The sequence below is a fragment of the Dromiciops gliroides genome, chromosome 2, assembly GCF_019393635.1.
Source record: "Dromiciops gliroides isolate mDroGli1 chromosome 2, mDroGli1.pri, whole genome shotgun sequence".
NCBI lineage: Eukaryota > Metazoa > Chordata > Mammalia > Microbiotheria > Microbiotheriidae > Dromiciops > Dromiciops gliroides.
In genome coordinates, this window is record NC_057862.1 from 243,976,110 (window position 1) to 243,995,712 (window position 19,603).

At 37.7% G+C, this 19,603-nt stretch overlaps 1 protein-coding gene across 1 annotated transcript in view; it reads right to left on the minus strand.

Annotated features, from left to right (window-relative positions):
- The window catches only part of TBPL2 (TATA-box binding protein like 2), an 80,115-nt gene extending 63,077 nt beyond the window's left edge, over positions 1 to 17,038 (minus strand). The window contains 3 exon segments of the mRNA XM_043989267.1: positions 10,557 to 10,644; positions 14,906 to 15,354; positions 16,988 to 17,038. Of these exon segments, the coding sequence (XP_043845202.1) occupies positions 10,557 to 10,644; positions 14,906 to 15,354; positions 16,988 to 17,038 (588 nt within the window).
- Positions 17,039 to 19,603: the final 2,565 nt, after the last annotated feature.

Genomic DNA, 19,603 nt, shown 5'->3' on the forward strand with positions numbered 1-19,603 from the left:
TACACAATGATAAGTATGTTTAACATCTTCTGATAAAGAGATGGACTCAAGATGCAAAATGAGGCATATCATTTTAGATGTGGCTATTGTGGGAATTAATTTTTCTTGATTATGCATATTCATCACAAAGGTTTTATTTCTTTTTCTCCTCTACCTTCAATGGAGTGAGGGATATAGGAGGGAGAATTATAATAAATGTTTATTAGGTTTGGGTTTTTTTGGTGAGGCAATTGGGGTTAAGTGACTTGCCCAGGGTCACACAGCTAGTAAGTGCCAAGGGTCTGAGGCCGGATTTGAATTTAGGTCCTCCTGAATCCAGGGCCGGTACTCTATCCACTGCACCACCTTTGAATAATCAATAGAAGTGTCTAGGAATTGTAAATGCCCATTTTAATCTTTTGATCTGATTGATTCTATAACTCAATAAAATAAACATTCTCATCTGATAAAAAGGTATCACAACACAAAACATCTCCTTAGTTACAGCAACTGGGGCTAGAGCCTGAGATACCTCTTTTCCACAATAGCTCCTTGAAACTGGCAAGATAAGGAGCTGTAGCTGCCTGATCCCTCACTTGACCACCATTGTCTATTTCTTTTATATTCATTCTTTCCTGATAGTAGATAAACAAGTATTATGAGAGTTAAGTCCCCAGGTAACCACTGAGAATGGAAGACCCATCAAATTCATGACAAATCCAAGGAATAACCAAAAGTGGTAGGATCAGTGGCCAAATACAATGAGGAGCTAGTACCACAAGTGAGAGACCTCCTTGACTAGACCCGTTAATAGAATGACTCATAATCTAAGACAATTTAGCCCTGTAAGGAGTCAGCCTAAGATCATCTATCTTCAGCCCCTTGACTTCCCTAAATATATGCCTTTGTTAAGTAAGTTTGAACCCACTTTCCCAGGGTCTGTGTATAAGGGTTGGGGTGATAATTTTGTAACTATACTTCCTGTCACACCTTCTCACTAAAAAACCTTTTTATAAAAGCTAATTTGTGTCAACTGGTTGATGTGGGGAAACACCAGATAGTGACTTGTGAGTATAGTATTAGAAGTCATAACACCTCAAAGTTAGATACAACTAGAATACTAAGAAGAGACATATTTTCCCTTCTAGGAGAGTAATTTGCTAGTCCAGTGCAAATTAGAACAGTCAGCCTAGAGGGAATGCTACATATGTGTGTATATGTGTGCATATGCATGTGCATATGTATGTATGTATAAAAATCCAAAGCAATATTGGAGGGATTCTAAGAGACAAGGGTGAAGGAGTACATTTCAGGCAGATGGGACGTAGAATGTTGTGTAAAGAACAGAAAGGCGGCTAGTGGTGAGATTATAGAGAGAAGGAGAAAAATAGCAAAGACTGGAGTCAGGTTGTGAAGAACTTTAAATGATAAAACAGGGGAGTTTGTATTTGAACCTAGAGGGTTGACTGAACAGAGAAGTAGCGTGTTCCATATTTTGGCAGCTATGTGGGTGTTGGAGAAGGCTGAGGAGCAAGGCAGGGAGGCCAATCGAAAATAAATATTAAATTAATTTTAACCTAATTAAAAAATTGTCCCTTATAAAGGTACCAGACACAGGGCCCTAGGGAGCTTTGCACTTTAATAGTATTTAATGTTTTGATCAAATTCTATTTTTAGAAAATTTCCCTGAATCTTATTATGACTTCACTGACCCCTGGAAGGACTCCTATACCTTCATAGGATATAGCATTGATTCACTTACTTAATTTTTGACTCACTCTATACTAATCATTTAGCAAAAGAAAGAAAAAAGAAAACCTTCAAAATGTTGCAGAATAAGCGGAACATATCTCTTCCTCATGGCTCTCTCTACCCTAGCCCACCTTCTACTAATTTTTTCCACAAAAGATTCAAGGTTCAACCTCAAATAATCACCTTGAATTAAGCTTTCAAGGTGATTTGGACATTTCCCTGCACTTACATGTTAAAAAAACTCTAGTTGAAAAGAAGCTTCTTAGGTCTAGTCAGTGGCCTTTAAAAGTATTTATTCAGCTCTTTTCTAAATGTTTAAAAAGTAATACATGAAACTATTCACTTATATCTTTCCATGCCTTAATTTTCCCAGCCTTCAAAATGGGAATAACTGCTCTGTTAATCTCACATGGTCTCTGTGAGGATAAAGGTATATAACATTTATAAAAGCACAGTGAAAAATTACCAAAAGGGCAAAAGCATTATATAAGACTACCATGAACCATTCTCATTTTAGTTACTTTCCTGTGATCATTATATTGGTCCCAGAATTTTATACTTTCTGCTGAAAAGTTTGGATAAACTTAAAATCTATCACAAGGCTTTGGCCCTGGGGCAGGTGATAGGCACTTCTAAGTAACACACCATATATACCACCTCCTGACAAAACATTTGTGATTCATTTGAGGACTCTGTGTATGTAACATCATTTCAGTTGTGATAGGAATGGTGGAGACATGTCCACTGGTGGGCAGAAACTTCCAGTATCTCCTTGATCTGCCTCTTCTGACACGATAATGGACTGAGGCCCAGCAAGTGATAAGTTAGATAAGCTAGCTCTCTTTCATTCCAGTTTGGGGACAGGGAGGGGAAAGGGTAGTGGCAGCTAGGTGGCACAGTGGACACAGTGCCAATCCTAGAATCAGGAAGATATCTTCCTGATTTCAAATTTGACCTCAGACACTTACTAGTTGTGTGACCCTTGGCAAGTCACTTAACCCTGTTTGCCTCAGTTTGCTCATCTGTAAAATGAGCTAGAGAAGAAAATGGCAAACCACTCCAGTATTTTTGCCAAAAAAAAAAAGGGTCATGAAGAGTCAGACATGACTGAAAAAAGACTAAACAACAATAACAGAGTGGGAAAAGGTAGAAGCCTTAAGAAAGGCACAAAACAGGGGCAGCCAGGTGGTGCAGTGGATAGAGTGCTGGCCCTGAATTCAGGAGGACCCAAGTTCAAATCTGGCCTCAGACCCTTGACACTTATCCTGGGCAAGTCACTTAATCCCAATTGCGAAAATAAGAAGAGGAAAGAAAAGGAAAGAAAAGGAAAGAAAAGGAAAGAAGGAAGGAAGGAAGGAAGGAAGGAAGGCAGGTACAAAACTGGAGATTGTTGAACTAAAGGCAAGCATATCAAATGCGTGAAGGTAGCTGGGTCCTCTGGGGAGGTTATGAGAATGGGTGTGGCTTCTTGGATGAAAGACGGCTCCTCCTGCAAGCAAGCTGAGAGAGAAGCAAAGGATGACAAGTTTGGGGGAAGAGGTGGAGCTGACCTTGTAGCAGTGACTGGCATAACATAAGAGAAGCACCAGGAAGACTACATACTGTGATGGCAAGAAAAGAATTGCAGAAGTGATGAAACTGTCCATGCTGCTGAAAACAGGCCTGGTGATTTGTCTTTTGTCCTGCCCCCTCCCTCAGCTCTTATCTACTTGTCTGTTCCTCAGCCTCTGTTTCCCAATAGTTTGTTTTAAACTGGCTTCTAAGATAAACATGGTTAACTATTGCTCATCTCTGTGTCTCATTACTTATACAAAACAGGGAGGAATAGAGGTGAAATGCTTCAAAGATAGTGAGAAAGATTCTTTTAAATGCCTGAGGAAATATTCCTTGGCATGGGGATACATTAGTGAACAAAGTAGAATTTTTGATTCATGCTCTCGTAACTTCCCAGAGAAGGGTTCATATCACTTCTGGGAAAATTCGTCAACTATTTTTCTAAGGAGAGTTGTAGTGGTGGAGAAAGAGTTGTGAGTAACCTGCTACTGGCATGGGAGGTGGCAACTAGATCATTTTATTTTCCCATTGTTTCTCCTCCACGGTTGGCTTGGGAGGAAAACCTTACCATGCCCCATGGGGGCAGAACCAAATAAAACTAGAGGGAAAAAAAACACATCCAAAGGGTTGGACAGAAAGAGTAGCTAGGAAGTAGTAACCCAACCTACACAAAGGTAAGGACCAGAAAGAGGGAGTTACTAGCCTTCTCCTCCTAAGCCCAGCCTAGCAGTCAACCTACTACATGGATAGATATTAATAAAAAATAAATGGATGGATGAATGAATGAAAAAATGCACAAATAAATAAATGGTGCATTACCCTTGATATATTAAGATATTACTGATCCACAAAAAGTTAACTAATAGTTCTGCCTTCTCCTATCTGTGCCCCTGTTCACAACATTTCCTATGCCTGGAATCAGTTTTCCCAATAGCCCAGCCAGTGGAATTTCGTTAGTAGTCCACTGAGGTACTACCTCCTTGGTATGCTTTCCATGACAATCTCTCTTGTGAAAGTATTTTCTTCCTCCTCACATTTCTTGTGGCACTTCAGCCCTTTCCTATGACCTTATACTCTCTCTTGTATTATGTAGTTATCTGTTTATATGTCTTTCCTTTCCATTAGCTTATAAAAATTGAAAGTTTGGTTTATATTTTTTATTTATAACTTTATATCCCCAACACCTAAGGCAGTCCTTTTATATATAGTAAATGTTTAACCAATTTCCTAAAATCAATAGTAATTATGACTTTAGGCAGATCAATATATGCTTAGTTTTTCAGTTCTTCTTGCTCATATAAAAACTTGCTAGCTAATGCTTAGGATACAATATGAAGTAAAGAATGATGTCAAACAGGGTTGGATGTAAGAATGCTGTACTAACAGAGCTTCAAAAATAATTATGGGACTCATTAAAACATAGGCAAAAAATCATAGAATCTCAAGAGTTGGAAGGGAACTCAAAGGCCATTTCATTTAGTCTATACCTACTATTGATCTATTAGGGTCCCCTATAATATCCCTGATGATCCCCATAATAGCCCAATGTAGGCTTCACTTTATTTTTTTTGTTTTTGCAGGGCAATGGGGGTTAAGTGACTTGCCCAAGGTCACACAGCTAGTAAGTGTCAAGTGTCTGAGGCCGGATTTGAACTCAGGTACTCCTGAATTCAGGGCCGGTGCTTTATCCACTGCGCCACCCAGCCACCCCCTAGGCTTCACTTTAAATATCTATTTTTGGTAGCATTTTATTTTCCAATTACATGTAAAGATGGTTTTCAACATTCGTTTTTGTAAGATTTTGAGTTCCAAATTTTTCTCCCTCTTTCCCTTCTCTCCTCAAGATGGCAAACAATAAGATATAGGATATATGTGTACAATCATGTTATATATATATTTCCATATTAGTTATGTTGTAAAAGAAGAATCAGAACAAAAGAGAAAAACTACAAGAAAGAAAAAAATAACAAAGTGAAAATAGTATATTTTGATCTGCATTTAGACTTTTTTTAGTTCTTTTTTTGGATGTGGAGAGCATTTTCCATCATAAGTCTTTTGGAATTGTCCTGGATTATTGCATTGCTGAGAAGAGACGAGTCCTTCACAATTCATCGTCATACAATGTTGCTGTTACTGTGTACGATGTTCTCCTGGTTCTTACTTTACTCAGCATCAGTTCTCTTAAATCTTTCCAGGTTTTTCTGAAATCCACCTGCTCATAATTTCTTATAGCACAACAGTATTCCATCACACTCATATATCACAACTTGTTCAGCCATTCCCCAATTTATGGGCATCCCCTCTATTTCCAATTCTTTGTTAACACAAAAAGAGCTGCTATAAATATTTTTGTACATGTGGGTCCTTTTCCCTTTTTTATGATCTCTTTAGAATTGTGGCGTTCCTGGGTCAAAGGATTTATAGTTCTATAGCCCTTTGAGCATTGTTCCAAATTGCTCTCCAGAATGGTTGGATCAGTTCCCAACTGCACCAACAATGTATTAGTGTTCCAATTTTCCCACATCATCTCCATTTATCATTTTCCTTTTTTGTCATATTAGTCACTCTGATAGGTATGAGGTGGTAACTCAGATTTGTTTCAGTTGCATTTCTCTGATCAACAGTGATTTAGTGATTTTTCATATGACTATAGATAGTTTTAACTTCTTTATTTGAAAACTGTTCATATCCTTTACCCATCTCTCTCTTTTTTATTTTTGCAGGGCAATGAGGGTTAAGTGACTTGCCCAGGCTCACACAGCTAGTAAGTGTAAAGTGTCTGAGGCTAGATTTGAACTCGGGTTCTACTGAATCCAGGGCTGGTGCTTTATCCAGTGTGCTACCTAGCTGCCCCTTGACCATTTCTCTCAAATGGGGGATGACTTGTATTCTCATAAATTTGATTCAGTTCTCTACATATGTTAGAAGGGAGGCCTTTATCAGAAACATTGTAAAAATTGTTTCCTAGCTTTCTGACTTCCTTCTCATCTTGGTTGCATTGGTTTTGTTTGTGAAAAGCCTTTTTAACTTAATGTAATCAAAGTGACCCATTTTGCATTCCATAATGTTTTCTAGCTCATTTGGTTATAAATTCTTCCCCTTTCCATAGATCTGACAGGTAAACTATTCCTTCATCTCCTAATTTGCCTATGGTATTACCCTTTATATCTAAATCATGTACCCATTTTGAACTTTATTTTGGCATATGATATAAGATGTTTGTCCATGCCTAGTTTCTGCCATACTATTTTCCAGTTTTCCCAAATAGTGAGTTCTTATCCCAAAAGCTGGAGTCTTTGGGTTTATCAAACAGTAGATTACTATAGTCATTTACTACTGTCTTGTGTGCATAACCTTTTCAACTAATTCACCCCTATTTCTTAACCAGTACCAAAACGTTTTGATGATTGGTATAAAGCACCTATTGAAGGAGAATCCACTACTTCTCAAGGCAGCACATTACTCTTTTGGATAGCTCTAATGCTTAGGCAGTTGTTCCTTATATTAAGCTTAAGTATACCTCACTGCAACTTCTACCCACATAGCCTCCTACCTGTTTCCTAAGGTTAAGCAGACTAAGTCAAAAATCCTTCTTACACACAAGTCCTATTAATACCCAAGGGAGATTGTCACATTCCCGTGACTCTTCCCTCCTCCAGCTTAAGCATCTCAAGTTCTTTCAATTGTTCCTTGTAAAGCATAATCTTTGAAAACAAAATGTTTTCAGGGAGGCCAGTGATTTCTAAATTAGGTCAGTGGTTTTTTTTTAATATCAAATGCCTTATATTTTATTTTGTTAATCTTTTCATTTTATCCTAGTTTTTCCTTGTTATCTCAGTCATTTATTTCAGTCTGTTCCGTTTTAGTTTCTAGGGAATCCATTTCTGGTATATGGTTTACTACTTTTATCTATTTATTCACCTACTAATTTTTTTCCTCAAGAATTTTGAGGTCACTTAAAAATTATTTTGCAGGAAAATGTTGTATACTTGAGGGGACGTGGGAAGACAGACACTTATGCACTGTTGGAGTTGTGAACTGATCTAACTATTCTGGAACTAAGCCCAAAGGGCTATAAAACTGTGCATACCCTTTGATGCAGCTATTTCACTGCTAAGTTTATATCCCAAAGACATCCCCCCAAAATGAAAAGGACATATTTGTACAAAAATAATTACAGCAGCTCTTTTTTTTGGTGGCTAAGAATTGGAAATCAAAGCAATGCCTATCAACTGGGGAATACTAAACATTCTGTGGTATATGATTGTAATGGAACGTTATTGCGCTTTAAGAAATGACAAGCAGGATAAGTTCAGAAAAAAACTGGAAAGACTTGCATGAACTGATGTATAGTCAAGTGAACAGAACCAGGAGAATACTGTACACAGTAACAGCAATATTGTTTAATGAAGAATGGTAAATTACTTAGCTATTCTCATGAATACACTGATCCAAGACAAGGACTAATGATGAAACATACTATCTGCCTCCAGAGAAAGAACTGATATTGTTTGAACAAATTGAAGCTATTTTTCACTTTATTTTTTTCTTTTGTTTGTCTTCTTATACAAAATGACTAAGATGGAAGTGTTTCACATAATAACACAGGTATACACTCTATCTGCTTACTGCCTCAGGCAGGGAGGGATAGAATTTCCAACCCCAAATGAAATAAAAATGGTTACTAAAAATGTTTAAATATAAAAATAACAATTAAAACTCTTTCGCATCATTTCTTCCCATAATTAAGATGATTCCTATAGAAAATCCATTTTTTTTTCTTTTAAGCCTCTTTGCAGCTGTTACAGAGTTTCTCTCTATATTGAGAATTTTTACTACTGGTTCATGTCTTCTTTGGTTTGCTCATCTCTCCAGCTTTACTTCTTCAGTTAGAATATTATCCGAAGGACAGGCTCTGCCCTTGCTGCACTTTCTAGTAGGAGTGGTTTTGTCCCATGTCTCCTGGATTTCTGCACTCTCCTCTTCCTCCCAAGGTTAAGCCCCTGTAGATGACTGAGGTTTAGAGTACATTCATCTCAGGACAAGGTTCTAGAGATCTTGAACCCTGTATCAACTTGGTCCAAGATGTTCCCCACTGGATGTTTACCATTACTGTGAGTCTCTTGGAGGAGCCCTTAACTGTTGTTGACTGAATAGAGAGCTTTGCAGGCCACACATTTTGTTGTGCTAAGTGGCTATGGGCTCATTTGCCCAAGCTACCTCTAAGCTTTATTGGCAGCCTCCTTTTTCCTGGTTGTTCATGCTAGGCAACTTGTACAGTTCCAGTGTTGAAGCAGTAACTTATTGTAGTTTCATACTGGATTTCTTGACCATTAATCAGCCTAAGGTGAATTTCAGTTTTATCTTCCAGATTAGGAGTTGGTGAATTGGGCAGCCTGTATCCATTCACGCCCATCTTGGCTGAAGTCTATGTTTGGCATAGACTTGAGGACCCTTAGCATCCTAGACCCTTTCCAACTTATCCACGTACTCTGTAAAATGTGGTGTACAGAATAGATCATACTACCCTCCAAAAAAAGGTCTAACTAGGACAGCGTAGGGTGGGACAATTATTTCCCCACATTTAGTATACTATGCCTCTCAATTCTTTCTACCAATTTCAGTCAGCAATCATTTTATTTGGTTGCTATATTATTATATTATTGTGGGTTGACCAGATACCTATAGGGGATATAGAAACTATCAAACATGTGAAAACACGCTCCTTCTCTCCTTCCCCACTTGTCTTTACCAATTTAGTTTCCCAAACAATCTGAAGCTGCCAAGTACACATGGCTACTTTAATCAGACTGTGGCTAAGAGTCATCTTTAATATTTTTAAATTACTGGGAGTGGAGCATAAAAGCAGTGCTTTCCAAATGGGGCCCAGGTGTCCTCACTGGGCAAGTTCCCAAATATTCCCTTGTGTTCATGGCCCTGTAGTGAAGCCTACGTGTGAGATTGATGGGATAAAGCCAGGAACACAAATGGGTAAAACATTCACTGACAGTATTAAATTAGAGAGGGGAAAAGTGAGACTTTATTAAAATGCTGACAGAACCCTAACATGACTAGACTCTTAGTTATACCATCTGGCCTCCCTATACTCAAAATGTAGATTTTTCTTTTCATCCTGAACATTCATTTATAATTTGTTAACTGGCAGACTAAGTTGTTGGGGGTTTTTTTTGGATAGCAATCAGTTAAGTTCTACCAGAAAGATCAAAAAAACATTTTCCTATTAAGATCACAATCAACTTGGAACTACAAGCCTAGCTATTTGTATTTAAGCTTCCATTGTTATCTGCTGAAAAATCTACAACATTCAATGACTATTGATCAATGAAAAGCGAGTTCTCCTCAGAGACCACAAAAGCTCTATTTTTAGACTTAAAATGTGACTTGGTATGGGGGCAGCTAGATGGCGCAGTGGATAAAGCACTGGCCCTGGATTCAGGAGGACCTGAGCTCAAATTCAGCCTCAGACACTTGACAAGGTCACTGTTTGCCCTAGGGCAAGTCACTTAGCCCTCATTGCTCTGCCGAAAAAAAAAAATGACTTGGTAAGCTGAGAAGTTTCAAAATTTTCTATTTCCAGCAATTAACTCCTCCAAAAGACCCTCTAAAATTTGGGAATGATGGAAGTTACTTAGACATCTCTAACACCTCCCAATTAGAAAAGTGAAGTAGTTTAGACTAGGTAATCTTCGAAGTCCTTTCTTGAGCTTCAGTTCTATGATTACTCATTTCTATTTCCAGGAATGAAACTAAATTGAATTATTTTAAGAAAGTCAGTACTCCATCACACATTCATAAATCTTTAGTTTTTAACCACAATTAGAAAATGTATCAACATTTGAGAATCATTCAACTTATTAAACATATCAAGTAAGGCTTATGAAGATTTACCCACACAAAAATATACATTTCAACCTTTAAACAATCTATCTCCAAAAAAAAAGTTTCTCCAAAATTTTTTACTGACTTAATTCTTTTTTTTTTTTTTTAAAGTGAGGCAATCGGGGTTAAGTGACTTCCCCAGGGTCACACAGCTAGTAAGTGTTAAGTGTCTGAGGCCGAATTTGAGCTCAGGTCCTCCTGACTCCAGGGCCGGTGCTCTATCCACTGCGCCACCTAGCCGCCCCTTAATTCTTCTTTTTAAAAAAGAAAAAAGAAAAACAAAGTACAAGATGATTTGATAGTACAGTTCTAGGAAAGATAAAACATGTGAGATTCTATTAGCATTTGTTAAGGATCTTGAAAATTCTTACCTTTGGATTATATTCTGCATTTTTTGCATGTAAAGCTATTTTCTTCAAATCTAATTTACAAGCCAGGTTTACAGTGGATACTATATTCCTAAAAAAATAAAGTAACATAACTGTCATGCTAAAAATAACAAAAAGCAAAAAGCACAGGATTATTTTAAAATAGTTTTATAAACTGATAACTTCAAGATTACTCTTTGTTGCAGGTCTTAAGCATTTAGTTATTTCTTTCATAAAAGTACTTAAAGCTATCTATAGTTAAATGAAAAAAATGCTCTAAATTACTATTCATTAGAGAAATGCAAATTAAAACAACTCTGAGCTACCATCACACACCTATCAGATTGGCTAATATGACAAATGGAAAATGACAAATGTTAGGGTGAATGTGGGTAAATTAAAACACTAATATGCTGTTGGTGAATTTGTATACCGATTCAACTCTTCTGGAGAAGATTTTGGAACTTTCTCCAAAGGGTTATAAAATCATGCATACCCGTTGACCAAGCAACCACTACTTGACCTGTATCCAAAGAAATAAACAAAAAGTAAAAGGCTCTATGTGTACAAAAATATTTATAGCAACTTTTAGTGGTGGAAAAGAAATGGAAATTGAGGGTAGGTCCATCAATCAGAGAATGGCTGAACAAGTTGTTGTATATGGTTGTGATAGAATACTATTGTGTTTTAAGAAATGAGCAGCAAGCTCTCAAAAATACCTGGAAAGACAGATGAACTGAAACAAAGCGAAAGAATAGAACCAGGGGAACACTGTACACATTAACAGCTATTCTCTGCTTATAATGAAACACGCTGTCCCTCTCCAGAAAAAGAGCTGGTAGAGCCTAAAGGTAGATCATAGATGCCTTTTATTTTTCTTGGGGTTTTTGTCTGTTCTTTCACAGCATAACTTAAATGGAAATGTGTTTTGCATGACTACACATGTGTAACCTATGTCAAATTGCTTGCTTTCTCAATGGGGGGAGAGGAGGGAGAGGATTTGGAACTCAAAATTTGAAAAAAGAATGTCAAAATCATTTTTACATGTAATTGGGAAAAAAATATAAAGTGTCATAGTAGTACTTAAGGTAGTTAATTGGTGTAGTCAATAAAGAACACTGGGCCTAGAGTCATGAAAACTGGAGTTCAACTATGACCTCAGATACTAGGCTGCATGATTGGGCAAGTCACTAACATCTGTCTTCCTAAGTTTCAGCTGTTAAATGGGGACCATAATAGCATCTATCTACCTTACAGAATTATTTTAAAGATCAAATGAAGGGGCAGCTAGGTGGCACAGTGGATAGAGCACTGGCCCTGGGGTCAGGAGTACCAGAGTTCAAATCAGGCCTCAGACACTTAACACTTACTAGCTGTGTGACCCTGGGCAAGTCACTTAACCCCAATTGCCTCACTTAAAAAAAAAAAAAGATTAAATGAAATATTTGTTAAGTTCATGACACATGGTAGGTGCTTAATAAATACTTCCCCCGTTTGGGTAAGTTTTTTTAAAAAAAATTATTCAAGGTGTGAAATATTAAAACCACATACAAGAGTCCCTGAATTGTATACTTTTTCCCCCTAACATGGGGCAATGAAGGTTGCCCAGGGTCACACAGCTAGTAAGTGTCAAGTGTCTGAGGGTGGATTTGAACTTAGGTCCTCCTGAATCCAGGACTGATGCTTTATCCACTGTACCACCTAGCTGCCCCTTGAATAGTATACTTTTAAAAAATTTTGAATAAAAGTATTTTATTATTTTCCAGTCACATGTAGAGATAGTTTTCAACATTTGTTTTTAAGATTTCCAATTTCAAATTTTTCTCCCTCCCCTAGACAGCAGGTAATCTGATATAGGTTTTGTAGGTATGTATGTATGTATAACATTAAACATATTTCTGCATTAGTCATGTTACAAGAGAAGAATCAGAGCAAAAAGGAAGAACCTCAAAAGAAAAACAGCACCAAAAACAAAAGAAATAGTATGGTTCAATCAGCATCTATATTCCACAGTTTTTTTTTTCTTTTCTGGATTTGGAGAACCTTTTCCATCATGAGTCCTTTGGAACTTTCTTGTACCGTTGTATTGGTGAGAAGAATCTAGTCTATCACAGTTGATCAACACATAATATTGATGATACTGTGTATAGTGTTCTTCTGGTTCTGCTCATCTGACTCATCAGTTCATACAAGTCCTTCCAGGTTTCTCTGAACTCCTCCTGCTCATCATTTCTTACAGCACAATAGAATTCCATTACATTCATATACCACGTCTTGTTCAGCCATTCCCAAACTGATGGACAGCCCCTCAATTTCCAATTCCTTGCCAACACGAAAAGAACAGCTATAAATATTTTTGTACATATGGGCCCTTTACCTTTTTTATGATCGCTTTGGGGAAAAGACTCAAAAGTGGTATTGCTGGGTCAAAGGGTATGCACAGCTTTATAGCCTTTTGGGCATAATTCCAAATCACTCTCCAGAACGGTTGGATCAGTTCACAGCTCCACCAACAATGCATTAGTGTTCCAACATTTGTTATTTTCCTTTTTTGTGATATTAGCCAATCTGATAGGTGTCAGGTGGTACCTCAGAGTTGTTTTAATTTGCATCTCTCTAATCAATAGTAATTTAGAGCATTTTTTCATATGGCAATAGATAGCTTTGATTTCTTTATCAGAAAACTGCCTGTTCATATCCTTTGGCCATTTCTTTTTTTTTTTTTTTTTTTTTAGTGAGGCAATTGGGGTTAAGTGACTTGCCCAGGGTCACACAGCTAGTAAGTGTTAACTGTCTGAGGCCGGATTTGAACTCAGGTACTCCTGAGTACAGGGCCGATGCTCTACCCACTGCATCACCTAGCTGCCCCCTTTGGCCATTTCTTAATTGGGGAATGACTTGGCTGAATAGTATACTTTTTAAAAAGCAACCCAATTCAGTCTCTGCTGAATTCTTTGTATTTCATGGCATTTCCCTCCAGTAAAAACTACATCTAAATGTAGATGACCAGCTGGCTACATTAAAGGTACATTCTTCTTTAAGGTGATTTTCCTTCAGGATATAAACAGAGCTTTAACTCAATTTGCTAAATGTTCTTGTAATTTAGAATAATAGGATCAAAGTTGGAAGGAACCCAGGGACTCATCTAGTTCAAACTGTTTTATAGATGAGGAAGTAGGCAGAGAGGGGTTAAGTGACCCACACAAGGAATAAATATTGCAGACAGGATTTGAACCCAGATCCCCTAACTTCAAATCCAGCACTCTTTTCACTGTGCCACATACTATATATCATGTCAACTCTTGGCTTGGTGGATAGTCAGACGAACTTGGGAGTTGGAAGATCCGATTTTGAATCCCACTTCAGATGCTTACCTATGTTCCTGGGGCAAGCCTCTTTGACTCTCTCTCTGCCTCATCTTTATTTTTATTTTTTCTTCCAATCTTAATAGTATTTTTTCCAATTACATGTAAAGATAACTTTCAACATTTCTTTTTATAAGATTTTGAGTTCCAAATTTTTCTCCCTCCCACCCTTCCCTCTCCAAGATGACAAGCAATCTGATATAGGTTACATAAAGCACTGGCCTTGGATTCAGAAGCATCCAAGTTCAAATCTGGCCTCAGACACTTGACATTTACTAGCTGTGTGACCTTGGGCAAGTCACTTAACCCTCACTGCCCCACAAAAAAAGTCAAAGTGATATAGGTTACATGTGTACAATCAAATTAAACATATTCACACATTGGTCATGTTGTGAAAGAATCAGAACAAAAGGGTAAGACCTAAACAACCAACACAAAACAAAGTAGAAATAGTATGGTTCATTCTGCATTCAGATCCCACAGTTCTTTTTCTGGATGTGGAGAGCATTTTCCATCATAAGTCCTTTCAGCCTCATCTTTAAAATGGGATAATAGCCACTGCCTCATAGTGTCATTGTGAGTTAACTTATTGAAATACCAACAATAAGGTGCTTTGTAAACTTTAATATCCTATATAAATTTAACTATTGTCAATTCCCTACCTAGTGGCCAACAATTATTGCCCCATTTTACAAATGGGAAATATAAACAAATAGTATTATTGCCTAAAGTCACAAATCATTAACCTTAAAATGGGAATGAGTGCCTAGTAAGACAATTAGAATATGTACATAGGGGTGGTAAACACATTAAAAGACAACTTACTGGGGGCAGCTAGGTGGCATAGTGGATAAAGCACCGGCCCTGGATTCAGGAGTACCCGAGTTCAAATCGGACCTCAGACACTTGACACTTACTAGCTGTGTGACCTTGGGCAAGTCACTTAACCCCCATAGGCCCACCAAAAAAAAAAAAAAGACGACTTACTGTAACTGGGGAAGTATTCCAGAGCCTTCTGAAACAGGGGTCACTGGTATCAAAGGAGTCATGGATGTCAAAGGAAAGAAGCCAGAGGTAGAATTCTCTGGAGAAGGCAGAGTTGAATTTCCATCTGAAAGTGGGCATGAACCAGAATTTGACGAGCTGAAGTTGTCTGTGCAAATACCGCTACCAATCTTCTCACTTAGTGACTGTAACCTAGATGGACCTCCTTGTATTTCATGCTTTCCTTCTATTCCTTGTTTCCCTTCCATGAGGGAGTGTTCTTTGCTTTCTTGGTTAAGTTCATCTGGCAGGAAGCTAAGATCCACAGATGAAAAATCAGTAGAAGGTTCAAGATGAGAAGCAAATGTCTCTTGATTAGATGAACTATGCAAGTATGAATCATATGGCGTAAGAGGGCTGAAGAGATGAGAGCTGGTAGAGGCAAGCTCATCCTATTATTATTGTTATTATTTTGTAGAGGAAGGAAAAAACAAAATCCAGTGTGTTATATCATAATATAATATCTTTGAGGACAAAGACCTAGTACAATGAACAGTCCTTGATTACATCAGGGGTTCCTAACTTGAGGTATGTCAATTTGTTTCTTAAATATTTTGATAACCTTTTCCCAATCTAATTTATTTCCTTTGCTTTCCTATGTATTTTATTTTATGTATCTAAAAACTTTGTTCTGAGACAAGGTTCATAAGTTTCACCAGAGATCCATCAAACAAACAAACAAAAAAAGGCTAAAGACCTCTGAATTGTAGGATTTCGATACATTTAAAATAATGAAATTCTAGATTTAGAAAGGACCTCAGGTATTATTTAGTCTAATGCCATTAACAGCCAAGGAAGCAAGCTCTTTCCCTTGAGAGGAAAAAAAATCCCAATTATTCCATCACAGTTCAAAAAACTTGCAAAACTAAAAGCCTTCCTTGCACTGGTAAATCAACCGCCATTTCCAAAAACAAGTGTTACTGTACATACATATGTGTGTATACACACACACACACACACACACACACACACACACACCGACTTTAACAACAACCATTGCTGATCTTTGCATAATAAAGTAAAGCACATTTTATTATATTCCTCAAAGTCAAATGACTGAAAAACAGTTGTTTTTTTTTACCAGTGTTTTATTTTACAATAACATTTCTCTAAAAGATTTTTAACTCTGAGTGTATGTGTTTTGTGGATCTCCTGGGCAGTCTGGTGAAGACTATAGGTGCCTTGTCAAAATACTGTTTTAAAATTACTTAAAAAACAAAACATGCATAGTATTAGGAGGAAACCAATCACGGAAATAGTTATCAAAATTTTTTAAAATTTGTATCTTTGTATGGACCCCAGGTTAAGAACCCTTGTGTTTAGAATGGAGAGCAGCCATTTAGAATTTACTCTTCAATGCTCACATAAACACAAATACATAAAAACCGGTGCAGATTAAAAATAAAATCCGTTAGTCAAAGAAAAGAGGACAAATATATTCCTACATTCAGAGTTTATCAGAGAACTACATTAATTTTAAAGAAAAGCGCAACCACAACAGAAGAGTCCATAAAAATTTCCTCTTCTATTCAACTGGGTAGTTTTTCTTTGTTCTGGGAAAGGGAAGGGCTAAGGTATCTCTAAAGAGAGAAAATAAAAAGCTATTTCCCCTTCAAATCGCCTCTTAAGTATTGAGGTGTCTTAGACAATGAATGTTATAGTATCCAGCATTTCTGGAGAGTGACTGGAGAAGAAAAAACTGCTGTAAGGAACGCTCAACCCTTTCACAGAAAATACAGTTGTGGTTCACAATCTATAGTGAGGGGAGTCCCCCTCCTTTTGCAGTATCACAGATGTTCAAAGTTTTGATCGGGCTGAATAGAAATGGGGCTAACTTGGGACTCGGCATCCTCGCTTCTCCCAGTTCCAGTCCCTGAGTCCTGGACCAACTGCTCAAGACGCTGTAAGCTCAAGAACCAACCCAGCCATCCCGGGGGAGGCCAGGGACAGGAGCAGAGGGAATCAGACCGCTCTTTGGAACAACCTTGGGAGGGGAGAAGGCAGCAGAGTTTGCCACGGACTCACCTGATTCATGCACTGGTCTAAGTAAATCTCGAGGAATGGCTCCTCTTCCATTAGGGTAGAGTAGACGCGAATTCACTAACCCCCTGGGTCTTTTAGTCAATTTAGGAGTGGGGGTGTGTGTGTGAAGTGTAGGTGGGGGTGTCAAGCCAAGCTGCAATTTATTATCACGGGCTTGGCTCAGGGGCGCAGGTCCCGCACCTAGGACTACGCGCTACTGATTCCAGGATAACTAGGACCCAGTGTGAGGGGCCACCGGTTGGGGCAAATGAAACAATCATCCAGGAGCCAACGCTTTGCCCATCAGTAATCAAGATAGATAAAATGGGGCTGTTTGCAGGGTCGTGTCACAGAAAAAACGTGCTTTACTGCTTCCCTTCCCCCTTCCTTCTCCCCCCACCCTCATCCTCCCTCTTGGCCCCATGCAGTTTGTCTGACAATTTGGGATGTTGAGTTAGTTTAAAAGGGTTGCCTGAGGATCAGAGCATTATTAATAGTGACTTGACTAAAGTTTTATAGCCAAATGTATACACTCTTATAAATTTTCTTGCACTATTTTTTTAAAAAGCAAAACAACTCCTTATCTTCTATTTAGACTTCCTTATATTGACCGCCATCTTTTTCTAATTGGCAGTTGGCACTTGCTGCTTCTAGTCTAAAGCCTCCATTTCTTATGCAAAGAGCAGAATAAAGTGTGGCAAGGGGTGGAAGGGTCAAGATGGTTAAAAGAGTTCTGTCAATAAAACTGAGTTTAAAAAAATTATATATAGCTGTAAGAAACAATGAGCAGGAGGAGTTCAGAGAAACCTGGAGGGTCTTGCGTGGGCTGATGATGAGTGAGATGAGCAGAACCAGAAGAACATTGTACACAGTATCATCAACATTGAGTGTTGATCTACTGTGATGGACTATATTCTTCTCACCAATGCAATGGTACAGAAGAGTTCCAGGGAACTCATGATAGAAGAGGATCTCCAAATCCAGGAAAAAAAAAAAGAACTGTGGAGTATAGATGCTGAATGAACCATACTATTTCTTTTGGTTTTGGTGCTGATGTTTTTCTATTGTGAGGTTTTTCATCATTGTTCTGATTTTTCTCTTATAACGTGACTAATGCAGAAATATGTTTAATGTTATTATGTGTGTATATATATATATAATCTATATGTGTGTCTACGTGTGTATATATATGTGTGTGTATATATATAATCTATATATATGTGTGTGTGTGTATATATATATAATCTTTGTCAGATTACCTGCTGTCTAGGGGAGGGGGGGAGGGAGGGGAGGGAGGGAGAAAAATCTGAAACTGGAAAGCTTGTATAAACAAAAGTTGAGAAACTATTTACATGTTAATGGGAAAAAAATAAAATACTTTATAATTTAAAAAATTATATAAATGCATGCATATGTATATATGTATCTATTCTATACTTCAATAATCACTTTGCACTTAAGTATACTTTTTCTTTTTTTTTCTTTCCTTTTTTTTTTTTTTCTAAGTGAGGCAATTGGGGTTAAGTGACTTGCCCAGGTGTCAACACAGCTAGTAAGTGTTAAGCGTCTGAGGTCGGATTTGAACTCAGGTAACTCCTGACTCCAGGGCCGGTGCACTATCCACTGTGCCACCTAGCTGCCCCTAATCACTTCGCACTTAAGAACTTTCCCAAAGTATACAAATCCAAGGGTGCTGCCAACCAACCAAATCAAAATTGCTTATGAACCCTGTGTACTTTGAGGAAATATCTATCTATCTATATAATCACTTCTTCTATCTATCTATATCTATCTATCTATCTATCTATCTATCTATCTATCTATCTATCTATCTATCTATCTATAAAATATAAATATATATATAATATTGTTCAGAAAATACAAACCATCCACCAGTTTTTCCTTGAAATCAAATTTCCTTCTTAAAGACTGACTTCATAAAAGGAGAGCCTGGGGCTAAAAAGGATAATTTGATCCCTGCAGGAGAGCTGCAAAGGAAATACTATTAAGAAAATCCTGAACGGGAGCTGCTGATCATGGGAGCTTAGGTAGGTTTCATGAGCCTGGGAAGAGACTACTTAAGACATTTTTCTTTGAGTGGAGAACCAAAAGTATGTTTAAGTCAGGGACTTCCCAGTAAGTGAAGTTTGGCCTCAAGGGTAAAAACAGAGAAATAAAAATATAAAAGGCTTTATTTTTTTATATGATCAGGAAAATTAAGAGCAAGCACTATATAGGCTGTAATGAAACTAAGAAATAAAAAATATTTTAAAAATTTAAAGAAGACTATTTTGTAAGTAATTGCCCCAAAATAACAGTGGGCTCCTTAGAGAACCATAAATTAGATCTTCAATCAGACCTCAGAGGTTATCTAGTGCAGCATTCATTTTTGTTTTTGTCTTACTTTTTTTTTTTTTTTGGCAGGGCAATGGGAGTTAAGTGACTTGCCCAGGGTCACACAGCTAGCAAGTGTCAAGTGTCTGAGGCCAGATTTGAACTCAGGTCCTCCTGAATCCAGGGCCAATGCTTTATTCTGCTGTGCCACCTAGCTGCCCCCCCCTTTTTTGAGATTGGGCTCCCCTATTTGGCCAGGCTGAAGGTGCAGTGGTCCCTGAGAAG